The sequence below is a fragment of the Trachypithecus francoisi genome, unplaced genomic scaffold (assembly GCF_009764315.1).
Source record: "Trachypithecus francoisi isolate TF-2019V2 unplaced genomic scaffold, Tfra_2.0 Lachesis_group2, whole genome shotgun sequence".
Classification (NCBI taxonomy): domain Eukaryota; kingdom Metazoa; phylum Chordata; class Mammalia; order Primates; family Cercopithecidae; genus Trachypithecus; species Trachypithecus francoisi.
Window position 1 is genome coordinate 152585586 of NW_022681465.1, and position 15184 is coordinate 152600769.

At 56.3% G+C, this 15184-nt stretch overlaps 1 protein-coding gene across 4 annotated transcripts in view; it reads right to left on the reverse strand.

The window, feature by feature from the left end:
- Positions 1-1127: 1127 nt before the first annotated feature.
- CXXC5 (CXXC finger protein 5) overlaps positions 1128-15184 on the reverse strand; it is a 36089-nt gene continuing 22032 nt past the window's right edge. For 3 of the 4 annotated variants that reach the window (XM_033181035.1, XM_033181032.1, XM_033181034.1), the window contains exons 2-3: positions 3534-4617; positions 1128-2160 (exon numbers count right to left, since the gene is read on the reverse strand). In XM_033181035.1, coding sequence (XP_033036926.1) covers positions 2116-2160; positions 3534-4457 — 969 coding nt within the window. In that variant the 5' untranslated portion in view covers positions 4458-4617 and the 3' untranslated portion in view covers positions 1128-2115. Of the gene's footprint in view, positions 2161-3533; positions 4618-9133; positions 9232-15184 lie in introns of those variants that run through there. The other variant, XM_033181033.1, reaches the window with a different exon arrangement.

Here is a 15184-nt window from a genome sequence, read left to right on the forward strand (position 1 = left end):
CAGGCGGCCACATGAAAGGGAATTTTTCCCAGGCAGAGCTGAAGTTGAAAGCTGCCTCCCACCGCCCCTGCCTGCCCCCGCTGTGCCAGGCCAGGCTGCTGAGGCCCTGGTGCTCGAAGGGAGCTTGTGACACCTGGGAAGGGGTTGGGGGTCAGCACCACCCCCACCCAACATGGCTGCTTTCTCCTCTCAGGACAATGGCAGAGATAGCCCATCTCCCCCACCTCACTGCTCACTCAGCCTCAGAAATCGCTCCAGCTCTCACCCACCTGAAGCCAGGGCCCAACACTGTCAGGAAGTCCTTCCTCAAGTCTAGCCTCCATCTCAGCCAGGCTCAAAGCAGCTGGATGAGATGAACGCTCCCCCAGAGGATGGCTAAGCCTCCTCCTTCAGGTTGGCCTCTGTGATGTACAGGGAGGGGCATGCCACTGCCACCCCTACCTGTTCAGGCTGCCCTGGCCCAGACCATGTGGCTGTGTGGTGACTTCCCCAGACATTTGACCTCTGAGGTCCCCGACAACCTTGTACCAACAAACTCTGAGAGTGGGGACAGTCAAAGCCAAGGACACCCCCATAACTCAGTCTAGCAGCCCTCAGGCCTAAAGAGAAATGGGCTTGTGTGCACAGCCAGGTCCCCACGAAGCTGAGCTGAAACTATTCCCTGGAGAATGACATTGGTGGCTTCGGGAACACCAGGTCCCTGCCAGGTAAGAAGAAAGAAAGAAGATGCTGAACAGGCGGCTCAGCCTTACCCCCACCCACCTTATGCTGCTGGTTGCTTTACTCATCGGGCCCTGAGGAACTTAGGTGAACAGAGGTGGCCCCAGGTGAGTGAAGGTCCCTGGAGGTCCAGGTTCTGGGGCACGGGGTGCAACCAGGCAGATGAGGTACTCCGGTACCAGCGACTTCCAGATTAAGAGCCTTTCCCTCCTGTCTGCTGGGCTGGTTGCTCCTGCTCTTGCCCATTCTGGATCCAGAGGCCTCTCTTCCCCAAGAAATTCCCATTCTGAATGTCCCTGGGCCATCGGCCATCCTTCTTCCTCCTCCAGGTGGTCCCAGACAACCCCTGCTCAAGAACGGCCCCCAAGTCAGCCCCCCAAAACCGGAGAGCAAGAAGCCAGCGGTGCTTCGTGACACAAACATGCATTCGTTTTATTCACAAAACAGCCTGGTTTCCTAAAACAATACAAACAGCATGTTCATCAGCAGGAAGCTGGCCGTGGGCAGGGGGGCCCAGGCCGCAGGGGGCCCCCTGGGCACCCACCCCCACCGGCAGGGGACCACGCAAAGAAGCCCTTTCTTCTGTTGCCATTAGAGAGGCCAGAAAAAAAGGACTTATTTTCTCTAAGAAAAGTAGCCAGGATTGGAAATATCGAGACGGGGCTCCCCAGATCGCAAAGGATAAGCGAACAGAACTTTCATTTTTTTTTTTTCCAAAATCATCACTGTTGGGGTAGGGGATCCCAGTCTGGGGACTGTGGGTGCAGCTCAGCCGGCCTGGTGCTCCCTCCCCTTCTGCGAGCTCCCTGCTGGCAGCTCTGCACGCGTGGATGGATACAGAGGGGCTTCTACACGGCGCCATCAACATTCTCTTTATGAACGTGAGTGGATTCTCCAGGCAAACTATGCACTATTTCATGGTCGGAAAGAATCAAAGGAAGTTTAAATGAGGGTGGAGTTAAACTGTGCTAAATTACAGTAGTGCTTATTAGTAACTAGATTTCAAAAGGTTACAGAAAATTTACATTCTCTACACAAAAACTGCATCTCCTGCACAGACAACATCGACATCGACACAGGAAGGAAACTGATTGTCCATTCTTTGCCCAGGAAGTCTCGGTACTTTATAGATTCGTCTTTACCTCTTTTTTGTTGTTGTTCTTCCGAAAAAGCAGTTAAAATTTTTTTTTCTTTTCTTTTTCTTTTTATACTAGGGACGTGGAGATGTTAAAACGACAACAAAAAATATATATATAAAAACAGGAATGAAATCTGTGAGAGAATATTTTTGGTTCTAAAGACGGGTGCATCCGTTTGTCTTCGCCCGAATCCCTTGCTGGAGACCACACGAGCAGTGACATTGCACGGAGAGGGCAGCTTTGGGTTCCGCCGCCGTCACTGAAACCACCGGAAGGCGGCTCCTGTCGGAAGCATCACCTTCTGGTGAGGGCAGGAGACAAAAACAAGGAGAGAGTTCAGTCAGGGTCCGGGTAGGCCTGTAGCAAAGACGTTCCCCCGTGGATGGCCTCATGGCGGAGGGACAGGCATGGAGGAAGAGCAGCCACCCCTCGGAGCTCCTGCCACCCCAGCCAGGCAAAAGGAGGAGCTCGACCTGCTGGGCTGCTGGAAGGCCCGGAGGACTCTGAAGCCTCCTGAGCCACTGTGCCCAGGAACCATCCTTCCAGAGAGAAAGACCCTTCCCCTGGCCCAAAGGCAACAGCGCCAGGTGGCTGTGGCATGTTTCCGTAAATGAGCGTGTGAGCACATGCGGCGGGTGTGCATATGGGTATGTGCCTCGTGCTATGCTGAGCTGTGTGGTATGGAGCTGTGGGAGGTGGGTATTTGGGCTATTTCTCAAGCAGCCGTGTCTACGTGTGTGTGCATGTGTGTCTACACTGGACTAAAGTGGGTGCCTTTGTGTGTACATAGGAGAGCAGAAATGGAAGGGCTGGGGCTGGGGCTGGAGCTGGGGCTGGGGTTGGGGAGGGTAACCAGGAAGCCATGGCTGGGATACACCACTTGTTTTCCAACCATTCTGGACATTTGCGTCAAGCCCACTCGTAGACGGGCGGGGATAGGGGCAGGGACTGCAGGCTGAAAAGATGCTTTTGTACCCAGGCCTGGCACTCCAGCTAGGTTGCTGCATCCAGGGGCACAGGTACGGGCCCTGCCACAGGGATGCAGAGACAGCAGCATGGGAACCCCTTGCCTTCTCCAAGCCAGTCCCACAGTGGCTAGGTTCTTGACCATTCTGGGCTCATGGTCACCTTCCCTTACCCTGGCCCCAAAAATCTGTCAAGTAGGTGCCCAAACCAAGGGTTCTTCCAGGCCTCAGAGCAGGGCACCCATCACTGGAGCAGCTCTATCCTTGGGTGGCCCTGGGGGAAAGATGGCCCTGGAGGGGCAAATGAAGGGCTTAAGGGCACTTAGACGCAGAGTTCTAAGTCATGGACTGGATGCTTTAGGCCATGTCTGAGCATCAGAAACTTAGGACCTGTATGGAAATATCAATACCTGACCCAGAACCCCAGGAGAGGAATCAGAATCCCAGGGCCTGGCTGAGAATGCTAGGTCCTTACCTGGAATTTCAAGCTTGCCTTGCAAATTATGGCCTGATGGAATTCTCAGAATGTGGTTCTGACTTTTGGGGCAGTAAACTGGTGTCTCGAAGCCAGACCCCCAGACCCTAAGGACTGGGGGGGCATCCCCCAGACACTTGCCCAGGTAGGAAAGGTGGGGTCAGGGGATGGGGGTGGGTTTGGACTGCCAGACAGACACAAGAGCCCACACACCTCCCTCTAAGGCGCCGTTACCTCCAGAGCAGCGGAAGGCTTCTTTTTGAGTTCCTCACATTTTCTGAATTTGCAAATCTGATGGCCAGTCTTTCGGTTCCTACAACTGCTGCACTGCTCGCAGTTGATGCGCCGCCGGCAGGGTGCGCACATGCCGCAGCGTTTCCGCTTCTTCTTGCCAGAGCTGATGGCAGAAGCCAGCTCTCCCTGCATGGGGTACTCGGCCAGGCCTGCCATGTGCAGCGCGCTCTCGGCCAGGAACACACCTGCCGGGGTCATAATGAAGAGGCCTGGGTTGATGGGGAAAGCGCCCAGGTAGGGGAAGTCGGACTGGCCATTGAGGGCTTCGGCACCTGCCACAGCCTCCATGTCAGGCAGGCCAGCACCCGCCTCGCTCATCAGCGGGAGGTGCTCCTGCACCACGCGCTTCAGCATCTCTGTGGACTGCGCAAACTGCTGCAGCGTCAGCTGTCCTTCGGCTGCCAGCTCCGTGGCCCGCTCTGCCTTGCTCAGCAGGCTGGCCACAGCACCACTTTTGTGCTTTGAGGTAGGGTTGCTTTTGTCCACTGCCATGGCCGCTGCCAGGTCATGCCCATTGGCCAACAGGGAGGCAGCGGCTGCAGCTGCAGTGGCCTTGTCAGCAGACTCCCCGCCCATCATGCTGCCACTGCCACTGCCACCACTGCTGCCAAAAGAAGAGTAGTGGGAGAGCGGGCGGGAGCGGCGCAGGCTCTTGTTGAGGGGCTCACTGATGATACCACTCTTGTTCCGACGCTCGGGGGGTGGTGCGTCATCTGCCACTGAGGCTGGTGCAGCGGCAGCCACTGCTGCACTCTTGTCTGCTGCTCCTGCCTTTGGGCCACTGCTGCCACTGCCACCGCTGGCATTGGTGTTGCTGCTGCTACTGCCGCCGGTGTCCTGGGAGCCACCGCCGAGGCTCGACATGGTGGGGCCGAGGCCCAGACCCTGCTGAAGAGGGAGCCTGCCAATTGCCAAGGGTCCACAGACCAGGACCTGGCCCTGCTGCCCACAACAGAGATGCCTGGTGGGCCTCGCTGCTCAGGGCAGGCACATGGTCAGGTGTCCAGGTGGAAATGTCTTCACTCTGTCACAACAAGAGGATACAGGGTCAGGGCAGCAGTGAACACCTCCCTCTTCAACATCGCCACCACCGCCACTATCAACTGTCCTGTCATCCTGACCACCATGAGCTTGACTAGGCATTTATTAAGCATCAGATCCACCCTGGTGAGAAATTTCTTATTGGTACTATCTCAGTTAAGATCCACAAGAACTCTAGAAGCAGTGGCTGGTAATTCTCTACTTTATAAATGATGGAAACAAGATTTAGGAGAACTACCAGTCTATGAACACACAGACACCAAGTGGCATGGTGGAGGCCTTAGTCCAGGCCTCCGCAGCCCAAATCTGCCCTGCTAGGGTCTAGGAAAACCTGCCGGAAGCAGGCAGTCCTTCTTGTGCTGGGGAGGGAGAGTGTTGGAGATGCTTATTAGCTGGGTGCAGTGGCTCACGCCTGTAATCTCAGCACTTTGGGAGGCAGAGGCAGGCAGATCGCTTGAGCTCAGGAGTTTTGAGGCCACCCTGGACAACATGGTGAAACTCTTATCTCTGCAAAAAATACAAAAGTTAACCAGGTGTGGTGGTACGTGCCTGTAGTACCAGCTACTCAGGAGACTGAGATGGGATGACTGCTTGAGCCCAGGAGGTTGAGGATGCAATGAGTTATAATCATGCCACTGCATTCCAGCTTGGGTGACAGAGTGAAGCCCTGTCAAAAAAAAAAAAAACAAACAAACAAAACTACCTCCACATCCTAATCTTCCTTCTCTGTCCCAGGGGAAGAGTGCTTGATGGTACAGATCATACAGTCTGGAAGGCGGCCCCTGAATCCTCATCTGGGGATTCCTAATACAATCAGTTATTTCAAGGCTCTGACATGTCCTGCAGGCAAAGGAATCTGGTTGCCTTTGTGTAACCCAGAGTTTGCTAATGAGTACAGAACACTTATTTCAGGGATCTTCTCCCCTCCTACAGGGCGAGCAGCACAGGGCCAGAGGACAAGCCGTCCCCTGCCACAGTGAGAGGACATGCTTGTGCACACCCTGGCACACGCTTCCTCCTCAACCCCCGAACCACAATCATTATCGTCTCAGACCCCATTCTTGTCTCTACTCAGGCCTCACTGTGGTGCTCTGGCCTTGCTCCCAGATTTGGGGGGGCGGAGGCCTCACAAGGCCTGCAGAGTAGGGCCTGGGTGGAGGCCTCAGTGAGAACCCAGAGAGCCGGGGTGGGCTGTTGCCAGGAGGGGCCTCTGGCTGGGGCAGGCTGGCACTGAGGAGTAGGCATGACCCTCAAGGGAGTGGAGCCCAGCAGGAACCTGTCCTCTGGCCACCTCCATGTTTCCGAGGCAGCCCTTCATGGGACAGGGCCTGCTCTGCTCAGGTCTCAAGGCTAAGGCGTCTGAGCTGCCTCCTCAGCTGAAGGAATTGGGCCAGATGGAGCAGGGCGGCGGTTTCCTCATCAGTCCTGGCTCTCCAGCCTCCCTTCTGTCTGCCTGCTGTGGCCTAGCATCCCCCAGGAGAGGGGTGGGAGGACAGGGCCCAGCCCCAGAGCAGCTGGCGGCTCAAGGGGGAGGCGCACATCTGGCGGGCCCCATTGCGCCCTGGGCTTGAGGGCAGCACATACTGGATCTTTGTCCCCAGGCAACCCCACCACCCCCCTAGTCACAGGACTCAAGCCTGTCCCAAGAGAGCATCTAGTCCAACCCTCTGCATTCACAGAGGGGGAAACTGAGGCCCCAAGTGGGGGGGAGGGGGGCTTCCCCAGGACTAAGGAGTGGCCAAAGAGGACTGGGTGTGGGGAAAGGAAAAGCTCTGTCTCTAGGGTGAGAAGAATAGCTGGCATCAACAGCCAGGTACTCCCTCTCCCTCCCCAGTGGGCACTGGACCACCTAGGGTTCCTTCGTTGCAGAGGGAAATGGGTGGGGAGGAAGAGCTGGGCAAGCTGGCAGATTCCACCAGGACAGAGCCAGGGGGCCCTGGCAGAAAATCCATGCTGGGCTGGGGGGCATCAGAGGTCAGAGCTGAAGCAAGAAGACCATGTGTGTCCAAGGATAGCTGTGTTCCTTCCCACTTAATAAGGGCCAAGACCAGGATGGTCTTTTCAGCCCCTCTCCACAGAGATTGGTGACCCCTATAGGAATCAGTGACCCTGGCTAGGTGTTGGGGACCAGGGTCAGTGAGATCAGAGACAGAAACCATCAAGTCAGCTCATCCAGCTCAACTAAGCACATCTGCCCTGCCCCGGATGACAATGCCGGCAGCCCAGATACTGGGTGAGGGGAGAAGGCAGAAGGCAGGTGTCTTGTGGGCTGGCGTGATGGGGAGGAGAGCAGGCTGTGCCCCAGACCCTGTGTGCATCCCCCGCCTCTGCGGCCTGCTGGCTGGTGGCAGAAATCGATAGCTGCATTAACGCTGCTCCTGCTCTGCTCACCCCCTCCCTCCTTCCAGCTCCAGGATCTGGCTCTGTGTGCGGGGCGGGCAGGTCAATTAGAAGTCAGCTCCCTCCAACACAGCTGGCCTGCGCTCTGGGCTGGCGCTCTGGCTGAGTGTCTCGGCTTTTGTCTCTGTCCTGAGTCTCTCCTGGTGGGGACCAAACGTCATGTTCTGTTCCTCTCTTAGAATTTCTCTGATCTTCCACTATTCTGTCCTTCCTCAGGGCCCACCCACCCCCACCCTCTGAGGTCCTGGGACATGCTGAGCTTAGGACCAGAGGATGTGATATGTCACCAAACAGGTGCTGCAGGCAGAACACTATGGTTTTTCAGTCACAGAAGTTGAAGGGAGGTGGGTACACAGGGGGACTGGCTCACAGGGACAACTCTGTTTTCAAATCCAGAGTGGACAGACATGAACATCTGGTCCTCAAGCTTGTTCCAAATCGGCCCTGGTACCTGGCTCATCTTCTCCTTCAGACCTTAGGAAAAACTGATGCCCTGGTCCCAGTGGACCACTGACCAAAAACCCCATTTGCCCTACTCATGGAAGGGGAGCACATAGAGGTCCGGGACGTTCTCCCAGGTCCCAGCCTTCTACTCTAGGGCACACAGCCACCCCCTTCCAGGCCAGGAAGGACCTGGCAGTGCCCAGGCAGCAGGGGAGGAGTCAGGGCTGTGTTGAAGCGGAGCGGGAATGAGTGGGAGGGAAAGCTGGCGGGCAGGCGGGCGGCGGCGGGCGCATCCATCATCGGCCCTGCCAGGAACGCATCCAGCCCCCAAAAAGAAATACTGCGCCTGAGGAGGGACAACAAAGGGCTCCGTTTCATCAGCAATGCGGAGCCAGCGCCCCGCGGCCCCGCCAGCCGCGGTCAGCCCACAAAGGACCCCTTTGTCCATGCAGGAGCCGGCCAGCCGGGCGCTGGGACCAGGGGCTGACGGGCGGGGACAGAGCACGGGGGGCTGAGGGGGGACAAGTTACAGAAAGCTGGGGGGCAGAGGGGCATGTGGGGGCAGAACAGAGACAGGTGGTGGGGACAGAATCTTGAGACAGAGAACTAGAGGGGTGGGTCAGAGAAAAGGAGAGCTCGAGAGGAGGGGGCAGAGGGTCAAGGTTAGTGGAGACAGTGTCATGGGAAGCAGTGTCTGGGACAACAGGGTTCAGAGACCCAGGGACCCAGGACACCTTGTCTAGGCTCAGGGACTTAAGGGTCTAAAAGACAAGTAAACAGCCCTGAGGAGGGAGTCCCAGAAGGCAGCTGGGCATGCCCATAGGAGAGGGAGGCAGAGGGAAGGGTAGAGGAGAAGTGGCGAGGACACCAGATCAGACCCACTGTGTAGCCCAAGGCCTAAGAAGAGGAGGTGGGGAGGAGATGGGGAGGAGGGTGGGGAGAAGGACTGGGGGGGAGGTGGGGAGGAGGGCTTGGGGGAAAGTGGGGAGGAGGCTGGGGAGGAGGGCTGAGGAGGAGGTGGGGAGGAGGGCTTGGAAAGAGGTGGGGAGGAGGGTGGGGAGGAGGACTGGTGAGGACTGAGGAGGAGGTGGAGCAATGGGTTCTTGACCCCAGAGCATGGCTGCAGGGCCCAATGCCTCCTGTAGGCTCCAGCTCACTGGCTGAGCTGGAAAGAGAGGGAGAGTCATACGTGGGGCCACCCTCCTGGCAGTAGAGGCCACTCCATGCCCCTACCCTAAGGCTCTGGCAAGCCCCAGAAGGCAGGGAGCCTGCCCCCTTCTAGCCAGCCCCCACCACCTGTGTTGCCACTCCGGTTTCCTTAACCAATGGATCCTATCAACTAGCATTTACTGAGTATCGACTGTGTCCCATGCCCTGTGTTTTTATGCTTTACAAATCTTAGCTCCTGAATGCCTCCCTAGAACCTGGGGAGACAAAAACTATTTGCCAATTTCAGACATGAGGAAATTTAGGCTCAGAGAGGTTCAAGCTGTCAGTCTGAGGTCAAACAGCTGGTGCCTAGCAGGGGTAGAGCTTGAACCCAGAGCCCAAGTGTTAGTCACCCTGCTCTGTGGCCACCTTGGCAACTGACAAAGTGGCCCACGGCAGGTGACCTAGGTACCCCTAAGGCTGCTCTTACTCCCCAGGATTGTTACCTCTCCGTGGTTGGGGGCAAGCTGCCACAGACCCCAGGAGAGTGCCCCCACCTGGGGGACTTGGAGATGCCCAGGGCCCGGAATGCTAAGCCAGTGACATCATAATGCCAGCTGGCAGTGAGGTCACTGGAGGTGGTGGCAGTGCCCTTCCTTATTCAACCCTCAGCCCTAGAAGAGCGTCACTTCATCCCCCGCAGGGTTCAATCTTGAACTTTCAGGCCAGAAAGCACTGGGAAGGAGGGGACATCCTGGGATGAGATGGTGCCATCTGCATACAGACATGTACACAGGTGGCCCACAGCTGGATGTTCTAGATATTCATTTGCACACATCTTCACTGCACGTACCCCGACAGCAGCCCTGTACCTTATGATACCGGAGAGACCGCAGAGCACAGACTCAGACTCCAGCACTGTCTTCCAGGAGTGCACAGGAGCTGGGCCCATAGTCACATGAACCAGTGTGAAACAAGAGCCGGAAGGGGACACAGTGAACTATCTGGGGCCTTCCTGGAGGAAGGGACTGCTAGGCTGAGAGTTAAGGATAAGGAGAAGCAACGAGAGGGGACAAAGGCATGAAAGAGAGCCTCGGCAGGCGGGGAAGTAGGCGTGAGGTGTGTCTGCGAGGCTGACAGGGTCCCAACTGTGCAGAGCCTTGAGGCCAAGGGCAGGATTTTTATTATTATTATTTTTAAAATTTTTTAGTAAGGATGAGGTCTTCCTATGAGGATCACGCAATCCTCTTACCTGGGCCTCCCACACTGCTGGGATTATAGGCATGAGCCACTGCGCCTGGCTGGCAGGATTCTTAAAAAACGGTTTTATCGAAGCATAGTTTACATACTGTAAAATTCTTCCACATTAAAGTATACATATAATTTAATGATTTTTAGTAAATCTACAGAGTTATGCAACCATCACCACTACCAAGGGCAGGGTTTGACCCAGGTACCATCCCCCCGCTATTCGTTGCTGGCTGACCAGCCTTGTAGCCATCCTGCCTGCCCAGGGAGGCTCGTGGAAGAGGATCCCCAACACCAGCCCAGCAGAGCTGCACATCCTGGCTCAATGCACCCTTTTCCACGCTTCCATGCAGCACTTGACACCCCCCACTTGCCCCCTCCCCACCACCTTGGTGGGCTGGTCTCCTTGGCCTCCAAGTGAGGCAAAATAGGCAGACAGGCTGATGGTGCGCAAAGCAGACCACAGGCTATGGTGGTTGAACCAAGCCGGGCAGTGGGATGGAAGGGAGGGTGTTCCGTCTCTGATTTCCATGATTCAGCCTGGGGAGTTTCCAGAGGGAAAAAGAAGCCCTGCTCAAGCCCAGGGAGACTGGTCTTGGAGGCAGGGAGAAACGCAGCCCCAGGCAGAGAGCACAGGGCACACATCCAGCTATGGATGGACACACACACCCCCACACACTGGCCACTGTGAGCACCCAGTGGGTGGCCTGGGGTGAGACGTAGCCTCAACCCCACTAGAGTCACCCCAAGACTGACTGCCAAAGACAGAACAAGGGACAGCATTTCTATGTCCCTGACTCCACACCCCCGACCCTCTTCCACCGCTCCTCCCGGGGCAGGTACCAACCATGCCTTGGCCTGAGGACTAAAGGGTTTGTGCTGGGACACAAGGGTTTGAGCAAACCTGGAGTACGTAGGGCTCTGTTTTCTCTCTCTCCTTTTTTTTTTTTTTTTGATGGAGTCTTGCTCTGTCACCCAGGCTGGAGTGCAAAGGCCCGATCTCGGCTCACTACAACCTCCACCTCCCGGGTTCAAGCAATTCTCCTGCCTCAGCCTCCAGAGTGGCTGGGATTACGGGCGCACACCACCACACCTGGCTAATTTTTGTATTTTTAGTAGAGATGGGGTTTCACCATATTGGCCAGGCTGGTCTTGAACTCCTGACCTCAGGTGATCCACCTACCTCAGCCTCCCAAAGTACTGGGATTACAGGGATGAGCCACCACACCCAGCCAGACTCTGTTCTGTTTTACAGGGCTCCCCAACACAGCTGGAGGAGGGGATCAGCCCAACACTGAGGCCCCGGGCAGGATGTATGTTCTGACCTGGGGCTCTAGGGAGTGAGATGCCTGGGATGCCTCTGATAAAGACAGGCCCTTTCCTCAATAGGCACCTCTCTCAGGCCAGGTTCCTTTCCTGGAAGAGTCAAAGGTTCAGGAAGACCCTTCCTGATTTTTTGACCGTGGGAAAAAACTGGCCTCCCAGACAGTTTTCCCATTTGTCACATAGGACCAACCACAGCTAACAGGTATGGGCTCTTCCTATGTGCCACACTGTCCATGCTTTATCTCACGTCATCCTCATACCCAATCTCTAAAGGAAGTCCTATTATTGCCCCATTTAGAGCAGGCCATTTGATTAAGCAGGTGTGATGACGCCCTGTCTATCTGGGATCCCCTGAATCTTGCAGTAAACATTTCCCAGTGTGGTGATCTCTGAGCTGACACCAATCAGAAATTAGGGCCCATTTACCCCCTCAGGACCTCCCTCCTGATGGGCCTCACCACGGGACAAGCCAGGGAAGGCTAGCCCAGGGATGCATGAGCCAAGAAACCAGAGATGGGGCACTGTCCTTCTGGGGCTCCTATGTGGGGTGTGTTTATGTGTCTGGGGTTTGGGGAGGCATACGTGCATAGGACTGGCTAGGGAACTGGAGTCCTGAGGTCTAGGTTTGTGGCTCTACCCTGTCCCTCCCTGACTAGTGATTTTGACCAAGCTCTTTCCCCTACTAAGCCTGTCTCCCATTTGTAAAATGGAAAAATAGCTCTTGCTCCTCACCCCAAACTACTGGAGGAGTCATGATCCCAGGGCATACCATGGGGAAAGGGGCAGAGATACAGAGTGAATAAAAAAAGGATTCCAGACAGCGATCCCCTCCACTCTCCAGACCTCAGGAGGAAGGCCCCAGAGGCCCCGATCAGTCACTGATACGATCTGCAGGTAGGAAACTGATTTGAGAGAAGGGTTTTGAGCAGGACGCAGGGCTGAGACTGAACCCTAGAAGAGGTGAGACCCATCGGGGCAAGGAGCATCCAGTCCCTTCCACTCTTAAGTTCCCCAGAGGACATTAAAATAAACAGCAGGTCCTGGCCTGGTGCGGTGGCTCAAGCCTGTAATTCCAGCACTTTGGGAAGCCGAGGCGGGTGGATCATCTGAGGTCGGGAGTTTGAGACCAGCCTGACCAACATAGAGAAACCCCATCTTTACTAATAATACAAAAATTAGTTGGGCATGGTGGCACATGCCTGTAATCCCAGCTACTCTGGAGGCTGAGGCAGGAGAATTGCTGGAACCTGGGAGGCAGAGGTTGCAGTGAGCCAAGATCGCACCACCGCACTCCAGCCTGGGCAGCAAGAGCAAAACTCCACCTTGAATGAATGAATGAATGAATGAATGAATAAATAAATAAAAATAAACAGCAGGTCCTAATAGTGCACACTCACTGTTTGCCAGGCACTGTGCTAAGCATTTCACATGCATTTTCTCACCGGATTCTACTACCATTATTATTATCCTCATTTTACAGACGAGGCAACTGAGGTTCAGGGACATAAAGTCACCTGCCTAAGGTCACAAGGTCAGTAAGTGGCAGAGCCAGGATTTAAATCCAGGTCTGTATGACTCCAGGGCCTGGTGCTCCAACCCTGGCTCAGGGCTCCACAGCACACGGAGGGAAGACTTCAGCTAAAGGGTGAGGTCCAGTTCAGCTCTCGTCTTGGGGAAATCCCCTAGGTTTCCCTTGGGTCCTGGAGGGTGGCTCTCAGGGCCCTGTTGCAGAGAAGTCTGCAGCTGTACCCCATGGCCCAGGAAAAGATGGGGAAGGGGCTGCGGGTGGGCCAGACGGGCCAGGCTGGGCCAGAGCTCCGGGCATTCCGGCGGCCTCCGCAGGAAGCAGAACGGGACGGAAACCAGCTCCTGCCTCCTCCCCCAGAATCCTGTGGGCAGCCCAGCCGGCCGCACAGAGGCCCTCTTTGTGCCTGCCCCAACCCGCCACCCGCGGCTGGCCCAGGGTTTTGAGTTTCCTGGGGGGTGGGGGCCCAGCCACTGCTAAGCCTCCATCTAGCTCCCCTCCTGGGGGCAGCCACAGCAGTCCACAGCTGGAGGAGGAAGAGACGGGATGGCCAAGGCCACTCTAGAGACCCTGGGGGCCTGCAGTCTGCCCACACCCCATTCCTCCAACATTTACACACCCAAATCAGGGGCTGAAGGTGGGAAGAGGGACCCAGAGACAGAGTTGAGGTCACCCCCCAGAGTCTGCCTCTGCCAGCAGCCACCAAGCCTGTCATGACACACCTGGAACCCCCCCCCCATCCCACGCCATCCTGGCGCTCTTGAGCCTAGAGTGGTGCACACAGTGAAGCTGGGCAGTGGGCCAGGCAGTCCATGTCAAACCATTTCCCACTCTCCAAGGCTCCCCGGACACACAAGGCTCAGCAAGCTGAGGCCTCAAGCTCACTTCCCAGTATTTTGGGGGACAAAAGCTCCTCGGGTGGCATAATTGCCCAAGAATGCTGGGCACCTGGGAGTGAGTTCAGGGGGCTGGAGTGTGTATGGTGACAAAAGCACTGCATACAGTGTGTTTTCGCGTGTCTACCCGGGAGGTGTGCTGCACAACTGTGTGTGTGTCCAGTGGACTGTGAGTGTGCCCAGTTGAGTGTGTAGTCTCAGATGTCGCCCTCTACAGACCACAGCATTAAAGCATATACGGGGATCATGTACCAGTGCTGGGGGAGATCTTTGACTCTGTGACCTCTGAGGGTGAAGTGGAGGCATGTGTGTGCGACCCATGTCTGTGAATGTATATGGATGTCCAAGTGCACGCGTGTGCGAATAGGGTGGTTTATGTGGTGACAGAATGTTTGTGGGTTCTTCTGGTCTGTGTCAACACATCTTTGCCGCATGAATGTCAGTCTGTGTGTTCACATGCACTGTGAGTTGTGTCAGGAGCTCTGGGCTGTATGAGAGTCTGGGGCCCTAATGGAACGGGGATGGTGTAGACAGGAACTGGTGCCAGCTGCTAGGGCCCCTATGGCAACAGGAAGCTGCCCACAGGTGCACCTGGGCTATGGTGGGGGCTGGGTTCCATCCAGGTTCAGTTTGTGCCTCTATGAAACCAACCCAGGGTTCCACTAGCCGAGAATCTGTCCCAGCTGTAAGGGGGACACCTGCCTTGTCTGCTGTTCAAGGTCCAACAGCTCTGGCCAGTGTCTACCGCCTGCCTGGCCTGAGCATGGAAAAAACTGGAAAACAAAAGCCCCCAGACCGCAGGCCCTCCCTGCAGAGGTGTAGGGGAGGCAGGCAAGAGGTGGGAGGCTGAGGAGGAGGGAGGGAGGTGTCGCCGCAGCCCTGGAACACAAAAATAATGAGGCGAGAGGGGCCATGGGGCCAAGCCGGCTAGTTCCGGAGTCGCTATCTGACCTTGACAGATGCCACAGCTGGGCGCCTGGAGAGGAGCCGCGCCACAGTGCTGCAGAACCCCCCCAGCACCTCCCCCAGGCCAGGGTCGATGGAGGCTCAAGCTGGCCCCAGCCACAAGCAGCCACCCCATGAGGTGGGAGCCAGAAAGACTCGGAGCACCTCCCAGTAGGGGGGATGGGGATGGGGTAGGGGTATCTGGAGGCAAGGGAGTGGGAGCAGGGCCACTGCAGGGCACAAAAGGCAGCAGTGGGGTCTCCTAAGGGTGCCTCTGCCCTCAGGTAAGGCTACGTGTGTGAGAAGCACGCAGAGCCTGCCATCGTGTGTGTGTAGCTTGGCTGTGGGGCTGAGTGTGTATGGAGAAGGGAAGTAAAGCGTGAGTGTTGGTGTGACAAAAATTGTACTTGTGTGCATGTGTCCTCAGGGTCACACAAGGCTGGGAAGACAGGCTCATGTCCCTGAAATGGGTGTGGCCACATCACTCGATGTTGGCACTGATCACTCCCCAAACTCATTTAGAGTCACAGCTGTCCTGGCGGGTGCGAGCTGTGCTGGGTCTAGGGGTAGGATGGGAGACAAAGAGAGCCACAAGTCCTGTCACTTGCAGATGGGGG